This window comes from Piliocolobus tephrosceles, chromosome 5 (genome assembly GCF_002776525.5).
Source record: "Piliocolobus tephrosceles isolate RC106 chromosome 5, ASM277652v3, whole genome shotgun sequence".
Taxonomy (NCBI): Eukaryota; Metazoa; Chordata; class Mammalia; order Primates; family Cercopithecidae; genus Piliocolobus; species Piliocolobus tephrosceles.
In genome coordinates, this window is record NC_045438.1 from 52,719,125 (window position 1) to 52,739,228 (window position 20,104).

The window sequence follows — 20,104 nt, forward strand, 5'->3', positions numbered from 1 at the left end:
CAACATTAATTTATCTTTTCTTTCTTTCTTTTTTTTTTGAGACAGAATCTTGCTCTGACTCCCAGGCTAGAGTGCAATGGTGTGATCTCGGCTCACTGCAACTTCCACCTCCCAGGTTAAAGAGATTCTCGTGCCCAGCTTCCTGAGTAGCTGGAACTAAAGGCGCATGACACCATGACAGGCTAATTTTTGTATTTTTAGTAGAGACAGGGTTTTGCCATGTTGGCCAGGCTGGTCTTGAACTCCTGGCTTCAAGTGATCCACCTGCACTGACCTCCCAAAGTGCTGGGATTATAGGCATAAGCCACTATGCCCAGCCAACAATATTAATTATTCTGATTCATGAGCATGAGATGTCTTTTCATTTGTTTGTGTCCTCTTTAATTTCTTTCATCAGCATTTTGTAGTTTTCCTTGTAGAAGTCTTTCACTTCTTTGGTTAAATTTATAAATTATTTTATGTTTTTGTAGCTATTGTAAATGGGATTACCTTCTTGATTTCTTTTTCGGGTAGTTCATTGTTAGTGTATAGAAACACTACTGATTTTTGGATGTTTATTTTGTATTCTGCTACTTTACTGAATTTACTTATAAGTTTTAAGAGGTTTTTTTGGAGTCTTTTGGTTTTCCTAAATACAAGATCATGTTGTCTGCAAAGAGGGACAATTTAACTTTCTCTTTTCCAATTTGGATGTCATTTATTTATTTCTCTTGTCTGATTTCTCTGGCTAGGATTTTCAGACACATAGAGATGTTCATAGCCATCTCTGAGGATCTTTTGTGTTTCTGTGGTATCAGTTGTAATGTCACCTTTGTCATCTCTGATTGTGCTTCTCTGGTTCTTCTTTTTTTCTTGGTTAACTTGAGTAGTGGTCTGTCAATTTGGTTTATCCTTTCAAAAAAGAAACTTTTCATTTTGTTCATCCTTTTATATTTTTTTGGTTCTGAATTTTATTTAGTTCTGATCTTAGTTATTTCTTCTATTAGCTTTGGGTTGAATTTGTTCTTGTTTTTGTAATTCCATTAGGTGTGATGTTAGGTTGTTAATTTGAGCTCTTTCTGTGTTTTTGATGTATGCATTTAGCACTATAAACTTCCCTCTTAACACTGCTTTTGCTGTATCCTAGAGGTTTTGATATGTTGTATCTTTATTTTAATTTGATTCAATGAATTTTTAAATCATGCTTTAATCTTGTTGTTTACTCAAAAGTCATTAAGAAGCAGGTTGTTTAGTTTCCATGTGCTTGTGTGGTTTTGGGAGGTTTTTGTGGTGTTGATTTCTAATTTTATTCCACTGTGGTCAGAGAAGATACTTGATATGATTTAGTTTATTTTTAAATGTATTGAGACTTGCTTTATGACTGAGGTATGTGTTCAATATTAGAGAATGTTCTGTTTGCAGATGAGAAAAATATACATTCTGTGGTTGTGGGGTGCAGTATTCTGTAGATGTCTGTGAGGTCCATTTTGTTGAAAGTCCAGTTTAAGTCCAGAGCTTTTTTGTTAGTTTTCTGACTTAATGATCTGCCTATTGTTGTCAATGTGGTGTTGAAGTTTCCATGATTATTGTATGGCTATCTCTTTTCTTAGATCTATTAATCGTAGTATTTTATAAATATGGGTGCTCTAATACTGTGTGTATATATATTTAGGATAGTTAAATCTTGTTGAATTGAGCCCTTTATCATCATGTAGTTCTTTTCTTTTTCTTCTTACTCTTGTAGGTTTGAATTTTGTTTTATCTGATACAAGAGTAACAACTTTTGCTCTTTTCTGTTTTCCATTTGTGTGATAGATATTTCTCCATCCCTTTACTTTAAGCCTGTGTCTGTTATTACATGCAAGACGGGTCTCTAGAGGAAAGAGAATGTAGGGTCTTGTTTTTTAATCCAATTTACCACTCTACATCTTTTAAGTGGAGTATTTAGGCCATTTATGCTCAAAATTACTGTTGATATGTGAGTTTTTGTTTCTGTCATAGTGTTGTTAACTAGTTGCTTTGTAGTCCTTTATTAAAGTAAAAAATATTTTAATTTTTATTTATTAAAATTAAAAAAAATTTCTGTGGGTGCATAGTGGGTGTGTATATTTATGGTGTACATGAGATATTTTGATACAGCCATGCAATGTGTAATAATCATATCATGAAGAATAGGGATATCCATCCCCTCAAGCATTTTTTCTTTTTGTTACAAACAATCCAATTATACTCTTTTAGTTATTTTAAAATGTACAGTTAAATTATTATTGACTATAGTGCTTTGTAGTCTTTTTTAAATTTTATAATTAGATTCAGGGGGTACATATGCAGGTTTGTTTCATGGGTATATTGTGACCCTGGGGTTGGGGTACGAGTGACTCCATCATCCAGGTACTCAGCAAAGACCCAACAGGCAGTTTTTCAGCCCTTGTCACTCTCCCTCTCTCCCTTCCCCATGAGGGAACTTTCTTTTGTTTTTTTTTCTTTTTTTCTTTTTTACTTTTCTTTACTATACTTTAAGTTCTAGTGTACATGTGCACAAGGTGCAGGTTTGTTACATATATATACATGTGCCATGTTGGTGTACTGCACCCATTAACTCATCATTTATATTAGGTATCTCTCCTAATGCTATCCCTCCCTCCTCCCCCCTCCCCACAATAGGACCCGGTGTGTGATGCTCCCCTTCCTATGTCCAAGTGATCTCATTGTTCAATTCCCATCTATGAGTGAGAACATGCGGTATTTGGTTTTCTGTTCTTGCGATAGTATGCTGAGAATGATGGTTTCCAGCTGCATCCATGTCCCTACAAAGGACACGAACTCATCCGTTTTTACGGCTGCATAGTATTCCATGGTGTATATGTGCCACATTTTCTTAATCCAGTCTGTCACTGATGGACATTTGGGTTGATTCCAAGTCTTTGCTATTGTGAATAGTACCACAATAAACATACGTGTGCATGTGTCTTTAGAGCAGCATGACTTGTAATCCTTTGGGTATATCCCCAGTAATGGGATGGCTGGGTCATATGGTATTTCTAGTTCTACATCCTTGAGGAATTGCCACACTGTTTTCCACAATGGTTGAACTACTTTACAGTCCCACCAACAGTGTAAAAGTGTTCCTATTTCTCCACATCCTCTCCAGCACCTGTTGTTTCCTGATTTTTTAATGATTGCCATTCTAACTGGTGTGAGAGGGTATCTCATTGTGGTTTTGATTTGCATTTCTCTGATGGTGAGTGATGATGAGCATTTTTTAATGTATCTGTTGGCTGTATGAATGTCTTCTTTTGAGAAGTGTCTGTTCATATCCTTTGCCCACTTTTTGATGGGGTTGTTTGTTTTTTTCTTGTAAATTTGATTGAATTCTTTATAGGTTCTGGATATTAGCCCTTTGTCAGATGAGTAGATTGCAAAAATTTTCTCCCATTCTGTAGGTTGCCTGTTCACTCTGATGGTAGTTTCTTTTGCTGTGCAGAAGCTCTTTAGTTTAATTAGATCCCATTTGTCAATTTTGGCTTTTGTTGCCATTGCGTTTGGTGTTTTAGACATGAAGTCCTTACCCATGCCTATGTCCTGAATGGTATTACCTAGGTTTTCTTCTAGGGTTTTTATGGTTTATGGTTTTAATTTTCATATAAGGAGTAAGGAAAGGATCCAGTTTCAGCTTTCTACTTATGGCTAGCCAATTTTCCCAGCACCATTTATTAAATAGGGAATCCTTTCCCCATTTCTTGTTTTTGTCAGGTTTGTCAAAGATCAGATGGCTGTAGATGTGTGGTATTATTTCTGAGGGCTCTGTTCTGTTCCATTGGTCTATATCTCTGTTTTGCTACCAGTACCATGCTGCTTTGGTTACTGTAGCCTTGTAGTATAGTTTGAAGTCAGGTAGCGTGATGCCTCCAGCTTTGTTCTTTTGGCTTAGGATTGTCTCAGCAATGCTGGGTCTTTTTTGGTTCCATATGAACTTTAAAGCAGTTTTTTTCAATTCTGTGAAGAAAGTCATTGGTAGCTTAATGGGGATGGCATTGAATCTATAAATTACCTTGGGCAGTATGGCCATTTTCACAATGTTGATTCTTTCTATCCATGAGCATGGTATGTTCTTCCATTTGTTTGTGTCCTCTCTTATTTCACTGAGCAGTGCTTTGTAGTTCTCTTTGAAGAGGTCCTTTACATCCCTTGTAAGTTGGATTCCTAGGTATTTTATTCTCTTTGAAGCTATTGTGAATGGGAGTTCATTCACGATTTGGCTCTCTGCTTGTCTGTTACTGGTGTATAAGAATGCTTGTGATTTTTGCACATTAATTTTGTATCCTGAGACTTTGCTGAAGTTGCTTATCAGTTTAAGGAGATTTTGGGCTGAGACAATGGGATTTTCTAAATATACAAACATGTCATCTGGAAACAGGAACAATCTGACTTCTTCTTTTCCTTACTGAATACCCTTTATTTCTTTCTCTTGCCTGATTGCCCTAGCTAGAACTTCCAACACTATGTTGAATAGGAGTGATGAGAGAGGGCATCCCTGTCTTGTGCCAGTTTTCATAGGGAATGCTTCCAGTTTTTGCCCATTCAGTATGATATTGGCTGTGGGTTTGTCATAAATAGCTCTTATTATTTTGAGATACGTTCCATCAATACCAAATTTATTGAGAGTTTTTAGCATGAAGGGCTGTTGAACTTTGTCGAAGGCCTTTTCTGCATCTATTGAGATAATCATGTGGTTTTTGTCTTTGGTTCTGTTTATATGCTGGATTACGTTTATTGATTTGCGTATGTTGAACCAGCCTTGCATCCCAGGGATGAAGCCCACTTGATCATGGTGGATAAGCTTTTTGATGTGCTGCTGGATTCGGTTTGCCAGTATTTTATTGAGGATTTTTGCATCGATGTTCATCAGGGATATTGGTCTAAAATTCTCTTTTTTGTGTGTGTCTCTGTCAGGCTTTGGTATCAGGATGATGTTGGCCTCGTAAAATGAGTTAGGGAGGATTCCCTCTTTTTCTATTGATTGGAATAGTTTTACAAGGAATGGTACCAACTCCTCCTTGTACCTCTGGTAGAATTTGGCTGTGAATCTGTCTGGTCCTGGACTTTTTTTGGTTGGTAGGCTATTAATTATTGCCTCAGTTTCAGAGCCTGCTATTGGTCTATTCAGGAATTCAACTTCTTCCTGGTTTAGTCTTGGGAGAGTGTAAGTGTCCAGGAAATTATCCATTTCTTCTAGGTTTTCTAGTTTATTTGTGTAGAGGTGTTTATAGTATTCTCTGATGGTAGTTTGTATTTCTGTGGGGTCGGTGGTGATATCCCCTTTATCATTTTTTATTGCATCTATTTGATTCTTCTCTCTTTTCTTCTTTATTAGTCTTGCTAGCCGTCTATTAATTTTGTTGTTCTTTTCAAAAAACCAGCTCCTGGATTCATTGATTTTTTGGAGGGGTTTGGTGTCTCTATCTCCTTCAGTTCTGCTCTGATCTTAGTTATTTCTTGCCTTCTGCTAGCTTTTGAATGTGTTTGCTCTTGCTTCTCTAGTTCTTTTAATTGTGATGTTAGGGTGTCAATTTTAGATCTTTCCAGCTTTCTCTTGTGGGCATTTAGTGCTATAAATTTCCCTCTACACACTGCTTTAAATGTGTCCCAGAGATTCTGGTATGTTGTATCTTGGTTCTCATTGGTTTCAAAGAACATCTTTATTTCTGCCTTCATTTCGTTATGTACCCAGTAGTCATTCAGGAGCAGGTTGTTCAGTTTCCATGTAGTTGAGCGGTTTTGATTGAGTTTCTTAGTCCTGAGTTCTTGTTTAATTACACTGTGGTCTGAGAGACAGTTTGTTATAATTTCTGTTTTTTACATTTGCTGAGGAGTGCTTTACTTCCAACTATGTGGTCAATTTTGGAATAAGTGTGATGTGGTGCTGAGAAGAATGTATATTCTGTTGATTTGGGGTGGAGAGTTCTGTAGATGTCCATTAGGTCTGCTTGGTGCAGAGTTGAGTTCAATTCCTGAATATCCTTGTTAACTTTCTGTCTCATTGATCTGTCTAATGTTGACAGTGGGGTGTTAAAGTCTCCCATTATTATTGTATGGGAGTCTAAGTCTCTAAGGACTTGCTCTATGAATCTGGGTGCTCCTGTATTGGGTGCATGTATATTTAGGATAGTTAGCTCTTCCTGATGAATTGATCCCTTTACCATTATGTAATGGCCTTCTTTGTCTCTTTCGATCTTTGATGGTTTAAAGTCTGCTTTATCAGAGACTAGGATTGCAACCCCTGCTTTTTTTTGTTTTCCATTTGCTTGGTAGATCTTCCTCCATCCCTTTATTTTGAGCCTATGTGTGTCTCTGCATGTGAGATAGGTCTCTTGAATACAGCAAACTGATGGGTCTTGACCCTTTATCCAATTTGCCAGTCTGTGTCTTTTAATTGGACCATTTATTCCATTTACATTTAAGGTTAATATTGTTATTTGTGAACTTGATCCTGTCATTATGATATTAGCTGGTTATTTTGCTCGCTTGTTGATGCAGTTTCTTCCTAGCATCGATGGACTTTACATTTTGACATGTTTTTGCAATGGCTGGCACCGGTTGTTCCTTTCCATGTTTAGTGCCTCCTTCAGGATCTCTTGTAGGGCAGGCCTGGTGGTGACAAAATCTCTAAGCATTTGCTTGTCTGTAAAGGATTTTATTTCTCCTTCACTTATGAAACTTAGTTTGGCTGGATATGAAATTCTGGGTTGAAAATTCTTTTATTTAGGAATGTTGAATATTGGCCCCCACTCTCTTCTGGCTTGTAGAGTTTCTGCCGGGAGGTCTGCTGTTAGTCTGATGGGCTTCCCTTTGTGTGTAACCTGACCTTTCTCTCTGGTTGCCCTTAACATTTTTTCCTTCATTTCAACTTTGGTGAATCTGACAATTATGTGTCTTGGAGTTGCTCTTCTTGAGGAATATCTTTGTGGTGTTCTCTGTATTTTCTGAATTTGAATCTTGGCCTGCCTTGTAGTCTTAATTGTATAATTGCTTCATAGGGTTTGTTAACTTTGTACTTATGTGTGCTTGTATGGTCTCAAGTATTATTCTTTCATTTCCATGTTTAGAACTCCTTTGAGCATTTCTTGTAGGTCTGGTCTGGTGGTGATAAATTCTCTTAGTGTTTGCTTGTCTGGGAAAGACTGTATTTCTCCATTCATGAAGCTTAGTTTTCTATTAAATTCTTGGCTGGCAATTTTTTTCTTTTAAGGAGGCTGAAAATAGGACCTCAATCTCTTCTGGCTTATGAAATTTCTGCTGAGAAGTCTACCATTAATTTAATGGGTTTTCCTCTATAGGTAAGTTTGCCCTTTTTTCTAGGAGCCTTTAAGATTTTTTCTTTCTAACTGACCTTGGATAGTCGGATGACTATATGCCTCGGGAATGATCTTCTTGTATACTATCTCATAGGAGTTCTCTAAATTTCTTGAATCTGGATGTCAATCTCTCTAGCAAGATTAGGGGAAAATTTCTGGATTATTCCCTCAAATTGGTTTTCCAAGTTGTATTCTACTTTTTCATCTTCTCTTTCAGGAATGCCAATAAGTTGAAGATTTGTGAAGATTTGGTCAAAGCCATATTTCTCAAAAACTCTATTTGTTTTTAAAATTATTTTAAAAATTTTGTTTTTGTCTGGCTGGGTTAATCAGAAAGACTGGTTGTCAAGATCTAAAATTCTTTCTTCTGTTTAGTGTAGACTATTGTTAAAGCTCTAACATTATTTTGAAATTACTTTAGTGATTTTTTTTCAATTTGAGCAGTTCTATTTGTTGTTTTTCTTAATATGGGATCTAATCTTTCATATCCTGAATAATTTTTGTTTTTTTTTGTTTGATAATGGATTTCAAATGTATCTTAGTGTTACTGACTTTCCTTGCAATCCATATTTTGAATTCTTTATCTGTCATTTCAGATATTTTGTTCTGATTAAGATCCATTGTGAGAGAGCTAGTGCAATACTTTGGAGGTGTCAGAACACTCTGGCTTTTTGTACTGCTGGAGTTCTTGCAATGAGTCCTTCTCCTCAAGGAAGATGTTGCTTCTTATTTTTGAATTTGCTATTGTTTGAATGGGACTTTGTTTTTCAAATTCTTTTTTTCTCTTAGGGATATGGCTGTGATATATGTTACGTGTGATCATTTGGCTTCATTTCTGGATGTTTTCAGGGGGCTGTATTTTGGTTGTAAGAACTAATTAGAAGGACTGTTTATCAAGATCTGAAATTCCTTCTCCTGTTTAGATATTTTATCTTCTGTAGGACTGGGGGTGCAGAGGTCCCGGGGGGCTTATTTTGTGGACTAGCACTAAGCCTATCTGGTAGTAGATTTTGTATTTGGTAGTGCAGTTGAAACTGCAGTCCAGTAAATGTTGCTTAAGAGTAAGAGCTGGCAGGTAGGCTGATGTCTAGTGAAAGCAGGTGCCTTGACGCATTTTTGAGGAGGGGTGGGTGGGAAGAGATGGTGTTGGGGTGTAGGTGTGCTAAGGCCTTATGGGAGGGGCTGGGGAGTGTCCTTGCTCTTCGACCTGAGCCAGCAGAAATGTGATTTGCTTCCCTATCAAATCCCTGTTGCAGGGCTTGTGACTTTGATTTCATAAAGGCTTGGTCCTTTGGTTTTTGGCCACAATGTGGCTGCAGGCCACCAGTATGCCCTTCTGATGACTACCACCAAAGTGGGCTCAGGGGAGAGTCTCTTCCCCCAGACCAGAGCAGGTACTTTCATGGTTTGTCTGTCCTCCATTTCCGGGATGGTTCCATTCTGTGTAGGGAAGGGGAGGTGGTCTCTGCCTTTCGTAAAAGCCTGAGCAGCATAGGGCTCACTTTTAGCATGGTAGAGCCACTGTGAAGAGCACAAAAATTGCTGTGTCCAAGTATGTGCTCACTGGCCCCTGGTGGGAAGAACCACTCTTGTGTCCATAACTGCATAAATGGGGTGGAGATGACCCCTCTCTATGTATCTTCCATGGCTATGGGACTGCCTCCTTTAGTACTTGGTACCTTACCTGTGTTTCCTTTGTCCCAACAGGGACTTGGTGGGCTGTGCTCCCCTCTTCATTAGAGGTATCCCATGTTGAGGGTTAAATCTCCAGGGATCCAGCAGCTCCTTGGGGCCTACCAGTCCTCTGCACCTGCCAAAGTCCGAATGGGTTGTGGGGAATGTTTGCAAGAGATCTAGTGGTGCAGTGACTCAGGGGTGAAGAGTCCCTGAGCAGGACCATTTCCCACTATGGGTGCATGACCAGTATGGCGCCCACGGTCTCAGCTCAGGTGTGAGGGGAGTATGAGCATGCCTACATGAGCTGGCCACTAAGTTCTCTGTACTTGGGAAGTTCTCAGATTGCCCTCAGTAGTGTTGCCCTGGATCACAAGGGCAGAGGGGCTCACAGCAGTTTAAGAGTCAAGGGATTGTCAGAGAGGTGAGTGGAGCAGAGAAGTCCTCCCACCTACCCTTTTTGTGGGGCTCTGAGCTTCTCAGGGGTCAATCTCTGCCAGGCTCTTGTGGCTTTCTTTTTCTGCAACCCAGCTTCTTCTTGTGGGCACTCTGACAGGTCCTGATTCATTTCCTTCAGTTTTCCATTCAGAATTTGTCCATTCACTAGTGACTTTGATCTTCTTTCTGAGGAGAATTGGCTTTCAATGTCCCTAGTCTGCCATCTTGGAGAATCCTATTGCGCTCCTTTGGAGGCATCATATTTCCTTGCTTTTTCACGTTTCTTGTGTCTTTATGTTGGCATCTGTGCATCTGGTGTGGCAGTCACTTCTTCCAATATTTTGGGTTTGCTTTTGTAGGGGAGGATGTTTTCCTGGAGATGCGTCTATGATGTTGGTTGGGTAGGGCACTTTGGCTCCGATTGTGGGTGTGTGCAGCAGTGTAGTTTCCTAATTTGTTCAGCTGTAAATAGTGTCATCGGTGTCCGTTATTTCCTCAGGAGCTTAGGGTGTGGTTGTTGGTGGAGTTGTGGGAAGTTTTGCTGGGGACAGGGGTACCAGGTGGGCCAGTCTTCAGGCCCTGGTGGGAACAGCAGTGGGCCAAGAGTGCCTGTCCTTAGGCCCCAGGGTGGCATTTGCTTGCACTGGTCTTAGCAGATCTCGGCAGGTCTATACTGGCAGTGGCAGTAGCAGGTGGGTCTTTTGGTCCCTGGGCAGCAGTGTGGCATAAGCTATCATAATAGCAGTCGTGGGACAATGCTTTGGCTCTCAAGCTGTCTGTGCTGGTGTTGGCAGTGGCTGTGATGGCTGGGCAGGTCAGGCCCAGGCCCTGCCCCTGCAGGTTGTGTGTGCGGATGGTGCCATCTGTGGTGGTAGCAACAGGGTGAGTGGGTCCATCTTCAGGTCCCTGGTAGAAGTGCTCGGGTGCTAATGATGGTGGATGTGGCAGAGTAATTCCCAAGTCCCCGGATGGTGTTTTCATGCTCTGGGGTGGGGGTAGGGGCAGAGCAAATCCAGGTGAGCCTGTCCTCAGACTCCCTGGTGGTGCCTATCAGCACCGGCTGTGATGTGCAAGGGTCGGGTGATTCCTGGACTCCTGGCTGAGTGCTTTGATGGAGGAGGTGGTAGCTGCAGTGGGGCCCTGCTGCCGGAGAAGGTGGGATTGCTTTTAGTGGCTGCAGCTGTAGGCGGGCAGCTTCAGAGCACATGCTTTGGCCCCAGTTGGCACCTATGCGTTGGGGAGCCTGTTCTTGGGACACTTGTAAATGTGCGATGGTGGCCTGCTGTTAGTGGGCTGGGATTGCTGCAGTGGCTTGGCTCTGGCCCTGACAGCAACAGCCAGCTGAAGCAGCAGCTGCAGGTGGGGTATGGCAGTGGGGCTCCTGGGATGTGGAGATGCGGGGGCTGTTGGGCCCCAAGGCAGGGTGATGTCTAGTGGAGGCTGGCTCTCAAAATGGCATCTTGCTGTAGCTGCCTAGGACTCGGGGGTGTTTAGGATTCAGTCTGAGCTCCCTCTCTGGAGCAATGCCATTGTGCGGTCTGCAGACAGCTCCCTATGTTGGTCTCTGGGCCTGTGAGGGGCTCTCTGGTGGCTGGGACTGGAGGAATCCATGATGGGAGTATGGACGCTACAGGTCTCTCGCTCCCCTTTCCCTGAATTGGGGAGCTTCTCTGCGCTCCCAGCCAGCCCTGGCCAACCAAGCAGGCTGCTTCTCTTCCCTCCCTTCCTTGCCCTAGGAGTTCTTGTCAGTTCTCTGTTGAATTCCAATGTTCTGTCTTTGATGATCTATTCAAACTGTGATTATCTACTCACTGTTTTATTCTTCTTTGTGGAGGGGCAGCTGATAGATGCCTCTAGTCCCTCATCTTGAAGCCCCACCCCTTGAGAACTTTTAATGCCTCTTATTTTTTAGCCTTTTCTTTCTATAATACTTCCTGGTTTTTATCATATTATTGTATTTGCCTTATCCAAGTTTACATTCTGTTCTGTAGCTGTAACTAAGTCTTCAGTAGTTTGTCTTTAGGTTCATTCTAAAAATTTAAAATCAGTTAAATCCATATGTTAAATAACATGATTCTATAACTATTTTTATTAGGGGTCTAATCTCAGCATGTGATGCTGAGCACATTCCATTTTGCTGTGTCCCTTTTGCAATTTCCAGATGGGAACTGTCGATGGTCCTCCAAGCACCGTCTGATCAGTTCAGGGCGAGTGTCTGCAGGGCTGTCGTGAAGCCCAGGAACACACTGGCCTCTTGGGCAGCTAAATCTGTTGTCAGCTAGTACTGATTTGGTCAATGTTGGGAATTTCAAACTTAAGCTGAATTCTCATTTTCCACAGTTGATGATGCCATGGGGAAAGCTCAGATTTGGAGAGGGTCTTCTTCAATTTGAAGTAAAATGTTTCTCTGAAGGTTCCATTCTATTGGCTCATGGGCTTGAGAAGGAGAAACCTAATCCTCCTTCTACACGAGTCTTCCAAGCATTTGAATACATCTACAGGATAAATGTTCCGGTTCTTTTAATGTTTCCTCTTAGAACATGATTTCAAGACTTTTGCCATTCTCCTTCCTAAACTCTGAATGTGCATTTTTTTTCAAACTATCTTTGGGGAAGAATAGTTTTGTCTTTATTTCCAGTCCATTGCTGACAAATACTTCTACAAAATACAATAAAATGAATTAATAGGAAAAAATCATTTAAATTCTATAAAATGAATTAATAGAAAAAATTATTTAATAAGATACACCAAGCTCAAGTCCAAATTTTTAAGTATTAGAAGCCACAGACATAAAATTAAATTTCAATAATGGAAATCAGAATAAACATGGGAGAAATAATAGAATTACCCAAATTGTACACATTCTTCTTTGTATGTAGGAGATTAGTGTAATGAATTACTAGTATCACTAGTATACTCATAGCCTTCCTTTTGTTATTCTTTAGTCATAAGTTTTATTATGACTAAAATTCCCTGCGTTAAAGTTCTGCATACACACTTTGAATGAGTACTGCTTATGTTAGTATTTAAAGTTTGTGACAATGAGCTAACTTCTTGCTGGTTCACTTAGGTAATCTTGGTTGGACTGGTGACAATGTCGCTTTCAATGCCTGTTGTACAGGAATTCTTTTTTTTTTTTTGAGACTGAGTTTTGCTCTTGTTACCCAGGCTGGAGTGTAATGGTGCAATCTCAGCTCACCACAACTTCTGCCTCCCGGGTTCAAGTGATTCTCCTGCCTCAGCTTCCCCAGTAGCTGGGATTACAGGCATGTGCCACTACACCTGGCTAATTTGTATTTTCAGTAGAGACGGGGTTTCTCCATGTTGGTCAGGCTGGTCTTGAACTCCGGACCTCAGGTGATCAGCCTGCCTCGGCCTCCCAAAGTGTTGGGATTACAGGCATGAGTCACTGCACCTGGCCCCTAGGAAACTGTTTTTATATTTTATTTTTCAGATACTTACAGTAGAAAACAAATCTAACAGAGGTTTGTTGAGAATAGGTTTTAAAGCAATTTCAACAAGCTCAGTATATTTGTAGGTACCTTGAATTCAAATTAAACAATTGTAATTTCAGCTTTCCTTCTTTTTCTGTTTATTTTTTCTTAAAAATATTTGATAGAGACAGGTTTCACCATGTTGCCCAGGTTGGTCTCAAAAGTTTTATTAGTTTATTTTGTAAAGGTATAGTTATGTTTAAATGTGATGAAATTCTTTTGAGGAAAGAAATGGGTTCTGGATTTTATATACTTATTTAGATTACAGTTGGCAAATCAGCCTTAAAATATCACATTTGTAGCATGTTCCTTCAGTGTATAACAGATAGGCAACTCTCATCACTAGCCACTTACCACACGAGTCTAACAATACTTCGTTCAAAATGGTCCATACTTCGTTCAAAAATGGAGTACAGGCTGGGCGCGGTGGCTCACACCTGTAATCCCAGCACTTTGGGAGGCCGAGGCAGGCGGGTTACAAGGTCAGGAATTTAAGACCAGCCTGACCAGCATGGTGAAACCCTATCTCTACTAAAAATACGAAAATTAGCTGGGCATGGTGGCACGCGCCTATAACCCCAGCTACTTAGGAGGCTGAGGCAGGAGAATCGCTTGAATCTGGGAGGCAGAGGTTGCAGTGAGCTGAAATCATGCCACTGCACTCCAGCCTAGACGACAGAGTGAGACTGTCTCAAAAAAAAAAAAAAAAAAGAAGTCTATGGTATTTGGATGTTGCATCAGTGTCAATTTGCTGTAGAAATTGCTAATCTCTTACCCTCAATTTCTGAAATGATCTTGTTGGGACTGGGAACAGCAGGTGCAGGAGTGGTACCACATTGTAAATTTGAATAGTGCTGTCCAAGGTTTTATCTGTATTTAAGTTTGAATCCCAGAACTGAAGGCCAGACTTCAGGCTTGGTGTAATTCAAAGGAAATAGAGCAGGATATCACCTCTCTGATTCTGAATACTTTACTTTTGTGAATGCAGCCCAAGTTTGGGAGGGGGGAATGTGTGTGTGCATGTGCATGTATATATTTGTGCTCATATCACTGTTGACTCAACACTTAAAATGGACTAAAATTCCCTGGTGTTTTCATAGTTGCCAGTATTCTGTCACATCTTCCTTTCATTTCTGACCCCTGGCTACAGTTCCCTTCTCTAGAGGTGATGAGAATTGGTGGTTGCTTGTGCATGTTTCTAGAGATATTCTTTTCATAAAGGTACAAATGGTACTGTACTATGTACCATAGTTATTTGTATAGATGCGCTATTAGACACCATACTTTCTTCACTAACTGTATCTTGGAGAGTCGTTCATATTGGTATATAAAAAACTGCCCCATTTATTTTCACTACATCATTTTCTATAGTATGGATGTCTCATATTTAAGAAGTTACATATCAATGAATATTCATGTAGTAGCTTGTCTTTTGCTATATTATAATTGGATAACTGCATATTCCTCATTTTCTATATTTAGTGACCTTTCTTATAGATACATTCTCAGGATCTGGAATTGCAGGGCCAAAAGATACATGCATATTAAATTTTGTTACGTATTTGTGCCAACAATTTATACCAAAATTATACCTGTTCACACTTCCACCAGCAATGTATAAGACTGCCTGTTTGGGGGAATTTCTGAGTTTTTTTGTTAATCATAACTGCAGTAGGTAGAATTAACCAACTGATTTTTTTATTATATAAAATTGATCTAGGATTGAAGGAATTAAGCTCAAGCCAGAGGTTCTCCATCCTGATGATAATCATTGTATTTTTCAGTGGCAATTTGATTTCATGTGTGTCTAAATCCATAAAATAGCAACACAACAGGAATCAACTGTTTTTTTATTTTATTTTATTTTATTTTTTTTTGAGATGGAGTCTCGCTCTGTCGCCCAGGCTGCAGTGCAGTGGCCGGATCTCAGCTCACTGCAAGCTCCTCCTCCCGGGTTTACACCATTCTCCTGCCTCAGCCTCCCAAGTAGCTGGGACTACAGGCACCCGCCACCTCGCCCGGCTAGTTTTTTGTATTTTTTTTAGTAGAGACGAGGTTTCACCATGTTAGCCAGGATGGTCTCGATCTCCTGACCTCGTGATCCGCCCGCCTCGGCCTCCCAAAGTGCTGGGATTACAGGCTTGAGCCACCGCGCCCGGCCTCAACTGTTTTTTTAAAAACACAGACCTTTGAATGGTTTCATTACTTGATGCAGACTCACATATTTAAATGGGAAGGTAAATTGAGTGCCATAATCATACTATTTATAAAAGTTTTTGTTAAAAGTAATTTTGAAAGGATCATTTTACATTTGTTGCACGAGTCAGACTGAACCTAAAGATTTAATTATAAAAAGATTTTAAGTGATCCCCATCACAGTCTATAGGGCCTGCTCTCTTGTGACCCCACAAGACTATGGAGGTCAGTCTTGCTTTTGCTCACAGGAAGCCACTTGTTTCTTGTCCTGTATGTCAGTGTGGTCTGACAGCAATCCCCAGGTCCTGGCCAGTGGTACTGATGTCACATGATTTCATGCCGCTTGCTTTGGCGTATCCTTGAGGTAGCCATGGAACCAGACTCCACTCTGGTGGCTTTCTCCTGATAGCTGCACAAGTAATTGCATTTGCAGTCTGAGGACATTTATTTCCAGAAGATCAGCCCTGTGTCCCTGAATCCTGCAGCACTTAATCAGAGCACTAAAGGAGCGGCCATCCGCAAGGCCTTGTCACTCCGGCTCTCGAGTCCTGCATTTTATACAAGAAACAGCTTAGTGTTCACTGAGCTGAATGTGCCTGGAAAACAGAAACCCAACCTGCTCACAGGCACCACTGTATTCTATGAGCACAAACTAATTTTGGGATTTTCACTAGACATAAATGTTGATGCCTGGGTTTAAAAAGAAAATGTTCTTTGGATTTGTTAAGAGGAGATTGTTTTGGCCCTTTTCTCGAAGTCGGTGAAACAATAATGATATTGGGGTGGAAAAATTCCTCATAGTTGCAATGTTTTAATCGTGTTTATTGGTCTTGTGGTGTTAGCTGCCAGTTGAGTCATCTACTCCAAATTGACAGTAACTCCAAAGGTCACAAGCATCTGAGATACTTTTTGTGTATTTTGAGGGTCTTTAGTGAATATATAATATTCCATATGGTTTTAGAATTCTAAAGTGATTAGGATTAAGTTCCATCCCAGCGTCACTGAATTTAGGACCTCAGTTTTCTAACCACACAGCAGACTATGCAGTCAACCCTCTGCATCCACAAGTTCCACATCTGTGGATTCAACCAACTGTGGATAAAAAAAAATTTGGAAAATAAAACAATACAAATAACAAAACAACAATAAAAATAATACAAATAAAAATAACACAAGATAACAGTTATTTACCTAGCATTTACAGTGTATTTGGTATTACAAGTAATCTAGAGATGATTTAAAGTATACAGAAGAATGTGTGTAGCTTATATGAGAATATTATTCCATTTTATATGGGAAACTTGAGCATCCTCAGTTTTGATATCCTCCGGGGTCCTAGAACCAATTCCCCAAGGATAACAAGGAACGACCGTAGTTTCCGAGTAAAATATGCGCCCAATTTATTATCACCATTACTGATACTAGTTACTCTAATTGAGCAAGTGAGAAGCTATTGTATTATGATCTGAAGAGAAATCTGTAAACTGTTAAAATACTGAATTTGTGATAAAGTGTCCTTGACTTTACTTTAAGTACCGTCATTTAATTAGCAGCAACAGTGGGGCTTCTCTACAGAGATTAGCAAAGGAAAGGGGAAACCAAGACCTTGAAAAGCAAAAGGCATTTTACAAAATAGATTCCATAATTAGTTGAGTTATTACATCTCTGAAAAGGGCAGGCTTCTCTAACTACATATCTACTCTGTGACTTTTCTTTCAAATTGATGACTGAGACTCCCTTGACTTTAAAAAAGTCACTATAATGAAAAAAAAATAAGATGTTTCGTTTCCTATAAAAAATAGGAACTAGTGTTTCAAGCTATCCTTTTCCTGTTTCCAAGCTGTTAATGGAGAGAAATTTCTTTTAAAGCCCAGTTCTAACGCAAAAGAGATGATTGCATTTTAACTGGCAGCCTGAAATGTTATCAGCTCATTTAGATGTAGAGTCTGTTATTTAAAGATACTGTGTTTCTTTTTAGTGCTTTTTACCTCTAACTTACGATTTTTAATAATTTTTTAAAACCAGTTAACTAGGCAGCGATACTATAGCAATGCTAGTTAACATGCTGCTTAATATTTCTTAATGTGAATTCATGTATTTTGGAACTTGATGTTAACAAATAATTTTAAAAAATCAAGTTGAAAGATGCTCATGCCTATAATCCCAGCACTTTGGGAGGCTGAGGTGGGCAGATCACCTGAGGTCGGGAGTTCAAGACCAGCCTGACCAACATGGAGAAACCCCGTCTCTACTAAAAATACAAAATTAGCTGGGCATGGTGGCACATGCCTGTAATTCCAGCTACTTGGGAGGCTGAGGCAGGAAAATCGCTTGAACCCAGTAAGCGGAGGTTGTGGTGAGCCGAGATCAGGCCATTGTACTCCAGACTGGGCAACAAGAGTGAAACCCCATCTTGGAAGAAAAAAAAAAAGGATGCTCCATTGGTCCCTCTGTGGGCCATTCTAGATTGTGGTAAATAGAATTAAGTGAACAGGTAACCTTCTTTATGTCCTTCATTATTTTTCTGAACCTAATTTCACATATTATGTTCTTTCGTTGTTGTTATTTTGAGACAAGGTCATGCTGTGTCACCAAGGCTGGAGTGCACTGATGCAATTACTGCTCATTGTAGCCTCGAATTCCCAGGCTCAAGCAATCCTCCTATCTCAGCCTCCCAAGGAGCTGGGACTATAGAAACATACTACCATGCATGGCTAATTATTTTATTTTATGTAAGATGGGGGTTTACCAAGTTGCCCAGGCTGGTCTCCAACTCCTGGGCTCAAGTGATCTTTTGTCTTGACCTCCCAAAGAGCTGGGATTACAGGTGTGAGCCACTGTGCCCAGCCCATATTATATTCTTTAAGATTATTCTTCTAAGTATGATACTTTCCCTCTACTTTTAATCCTCCCACCTACGAAATGGCTAGTTGTTTCTGTTTCCTTTCTTCAGGTTCTTTCTGCATTAATTTTGTCTTTATGAGACAAGGGGATATGCAATGAATATTGGATATTGGAAGTCAATGAATATTTTTATGCAATGATGTTTTTATGAGAATCCTCTATTATTTAAAATAGTATTAAGGGAGCATCTTTATTCAAATAATTGTTAGTGCCTAGCTAGGACTCTGAGAGCTTACTGTTTATTAAAAATCAATTTCCATATACACCAAGCTTGAGAAAGATAGTTCTATAAACATATTCTATATATGGACTGAATCTACTAATATGTTATCCAATGATTTGTTTTTATTAACTCTTTCCAGTGTTCCACACAGAAAAGGCTTATGTGTCAAAGTTTCCTTCTTTTTTCTAACCCAGATTTTATATTTTATATCCCTTCTCTGTTTTTCTTTTTTCTTTTTTTTGATGGAGTCTCGCTCTGTTGCCCAGCCTGGAGTACAGTGGAGTGATCTCAGTTCACTGCAACCTCCACCTCCCAAGTTCAAGCGATTCTCCTGCCTCAGGCTCCCGAGTAGCTGGGATTACAGGTGTGTGCCACCACGCCTGGCTAGTTTTTGTATTTTTGTTTACTAGAGGTGGGGTTTCACCATGTTGGCCAGGCTGGTCTTGAACTCCTGACCTCAGCGATCCACCCACCTCGGCCTCCCAAATGCTGGGATTACAGGTGTGAGCCACCGCCCTGGGCCCCCTTTTCTGTTTTTAAGACACCTAAATTTTCCTGACATACCATTGGGATTTAATAACTTTATGAGGAGACTATAGGGAACTTGGAGTTAAAAATGGAAGAAGTAATTAACCCAACCCCTTGTAGTCATTAGCAGGCAAAGTCAATGAATTTGCTATAGCAAATGCAGGTGTACCCTGTTGACTACTAATGTTATTGTCTTCACTTTCTGTAATAATTTTAGGACCTGCTCAGTGCTGTAGAAGCAAAAAAAGCTCTTGAAAGGGAAGTTAAGATCTTCCAAGAAAGGCTGCTTGCTGGCCAGCAGGTCTGGGATGCCTCAAAGCAGGAGCTGAGCCTCCTGAAGAAAAGCTCTTCTGAGTTGGAGAAGAGTTTGAAGGCAAGTCGGGATGCAGTCACAGCCTCACAAAGCCAGTACTCCTCATTTAGGGAGAAAATTGCAGCCCTCCTTAGGGGCAGATTGGGGACGACTGGGTCTACTGAGGACACCATTTTGGAGAAGATTCGAGAAATGGGCAGCCAGGAAGAAAGCAGGGACCAGGTGAGTGAGTCATGGCTGTTTACAGACATCTTAAGAACAGTGAGCTCATTCATTTAGCATGCTCAGTGACTGTATTAGTCTATTCTCACACTGCTATAAGAAATACCTGAGACTGGGTAACTTACAAGGAAAAAGAGGTTTAATGGATTCACAGTTCCTCATGGCTGAAGAGGCCTCACAATCATGGCAGAAGGCAAAGGAGGAGCAAAGGCACATCTTACATGGTGGCAGGCAAGAGAGAGAGTGTGCAGGGGAACTGCCCTTTATAAAACTATCAGATCTCCTGAGAGTTATTCTTTATCACAAGAACAGCATGGGAAAAACCCACCCCCATAATTCAATTACCTCCCACCAGGTCCCTCCCATGACATGTGGGGATTATGGGAGCTACAATTCAAGAGGAGATTTGGGTGGGGACAGAGCCAAACTGTATCAGTGACTTATCTCAATTAGCTAAAAGCATCACTTAAGGCCAGGCATGGTGGCCTAGGACTGTAACCCCAGTTCATTTGGAGGTCAACGTAGTCACTTGAGGCCAGGAGTTCGAGACCAGCCTGAGCAATATAGTGAGACCCCCTCTCTTTACTAAAAATAAAAATTAAGTCCCAGCTACTTGGGAGGCTGAAGTGGGATAATTTCTTGAACGCCCGAGTTTGAAGCTGCAGTGAGCTATGATTGTGTCTCTACACTCCAGCCTGGGCTACAGAGCAAATCTTGTCTCTAAAAAAAAAGTATCATTTAAATGTGGTTGTATTACTTTCCATTTTAATAGAAAGGC

At 40.3% G+C, this 20,104-nt stretch overlaps 1 protein-coding gene across 1 annotated transcript in view; it reads left to right on the top strand.

Moving 5' to 3' along the window:
* Positions 1–20,104, top strand: part of CCDC170 (coiled-coil domain containing 170) — a 138,497-nt gene that overhangs the window by 71,106 nt on the left and 47,287 nt on the right. The window contains exon 7 of the mRNA XM_023205853.3: positions 19,009–19,326. Coding sequence (XP_023061621.2) covers positions 19,009–19,326 — 318 coding nt within the window. The remainder of the gene's footprint in view (positions 1–19,008; positions 19,327–20,104) is intronic.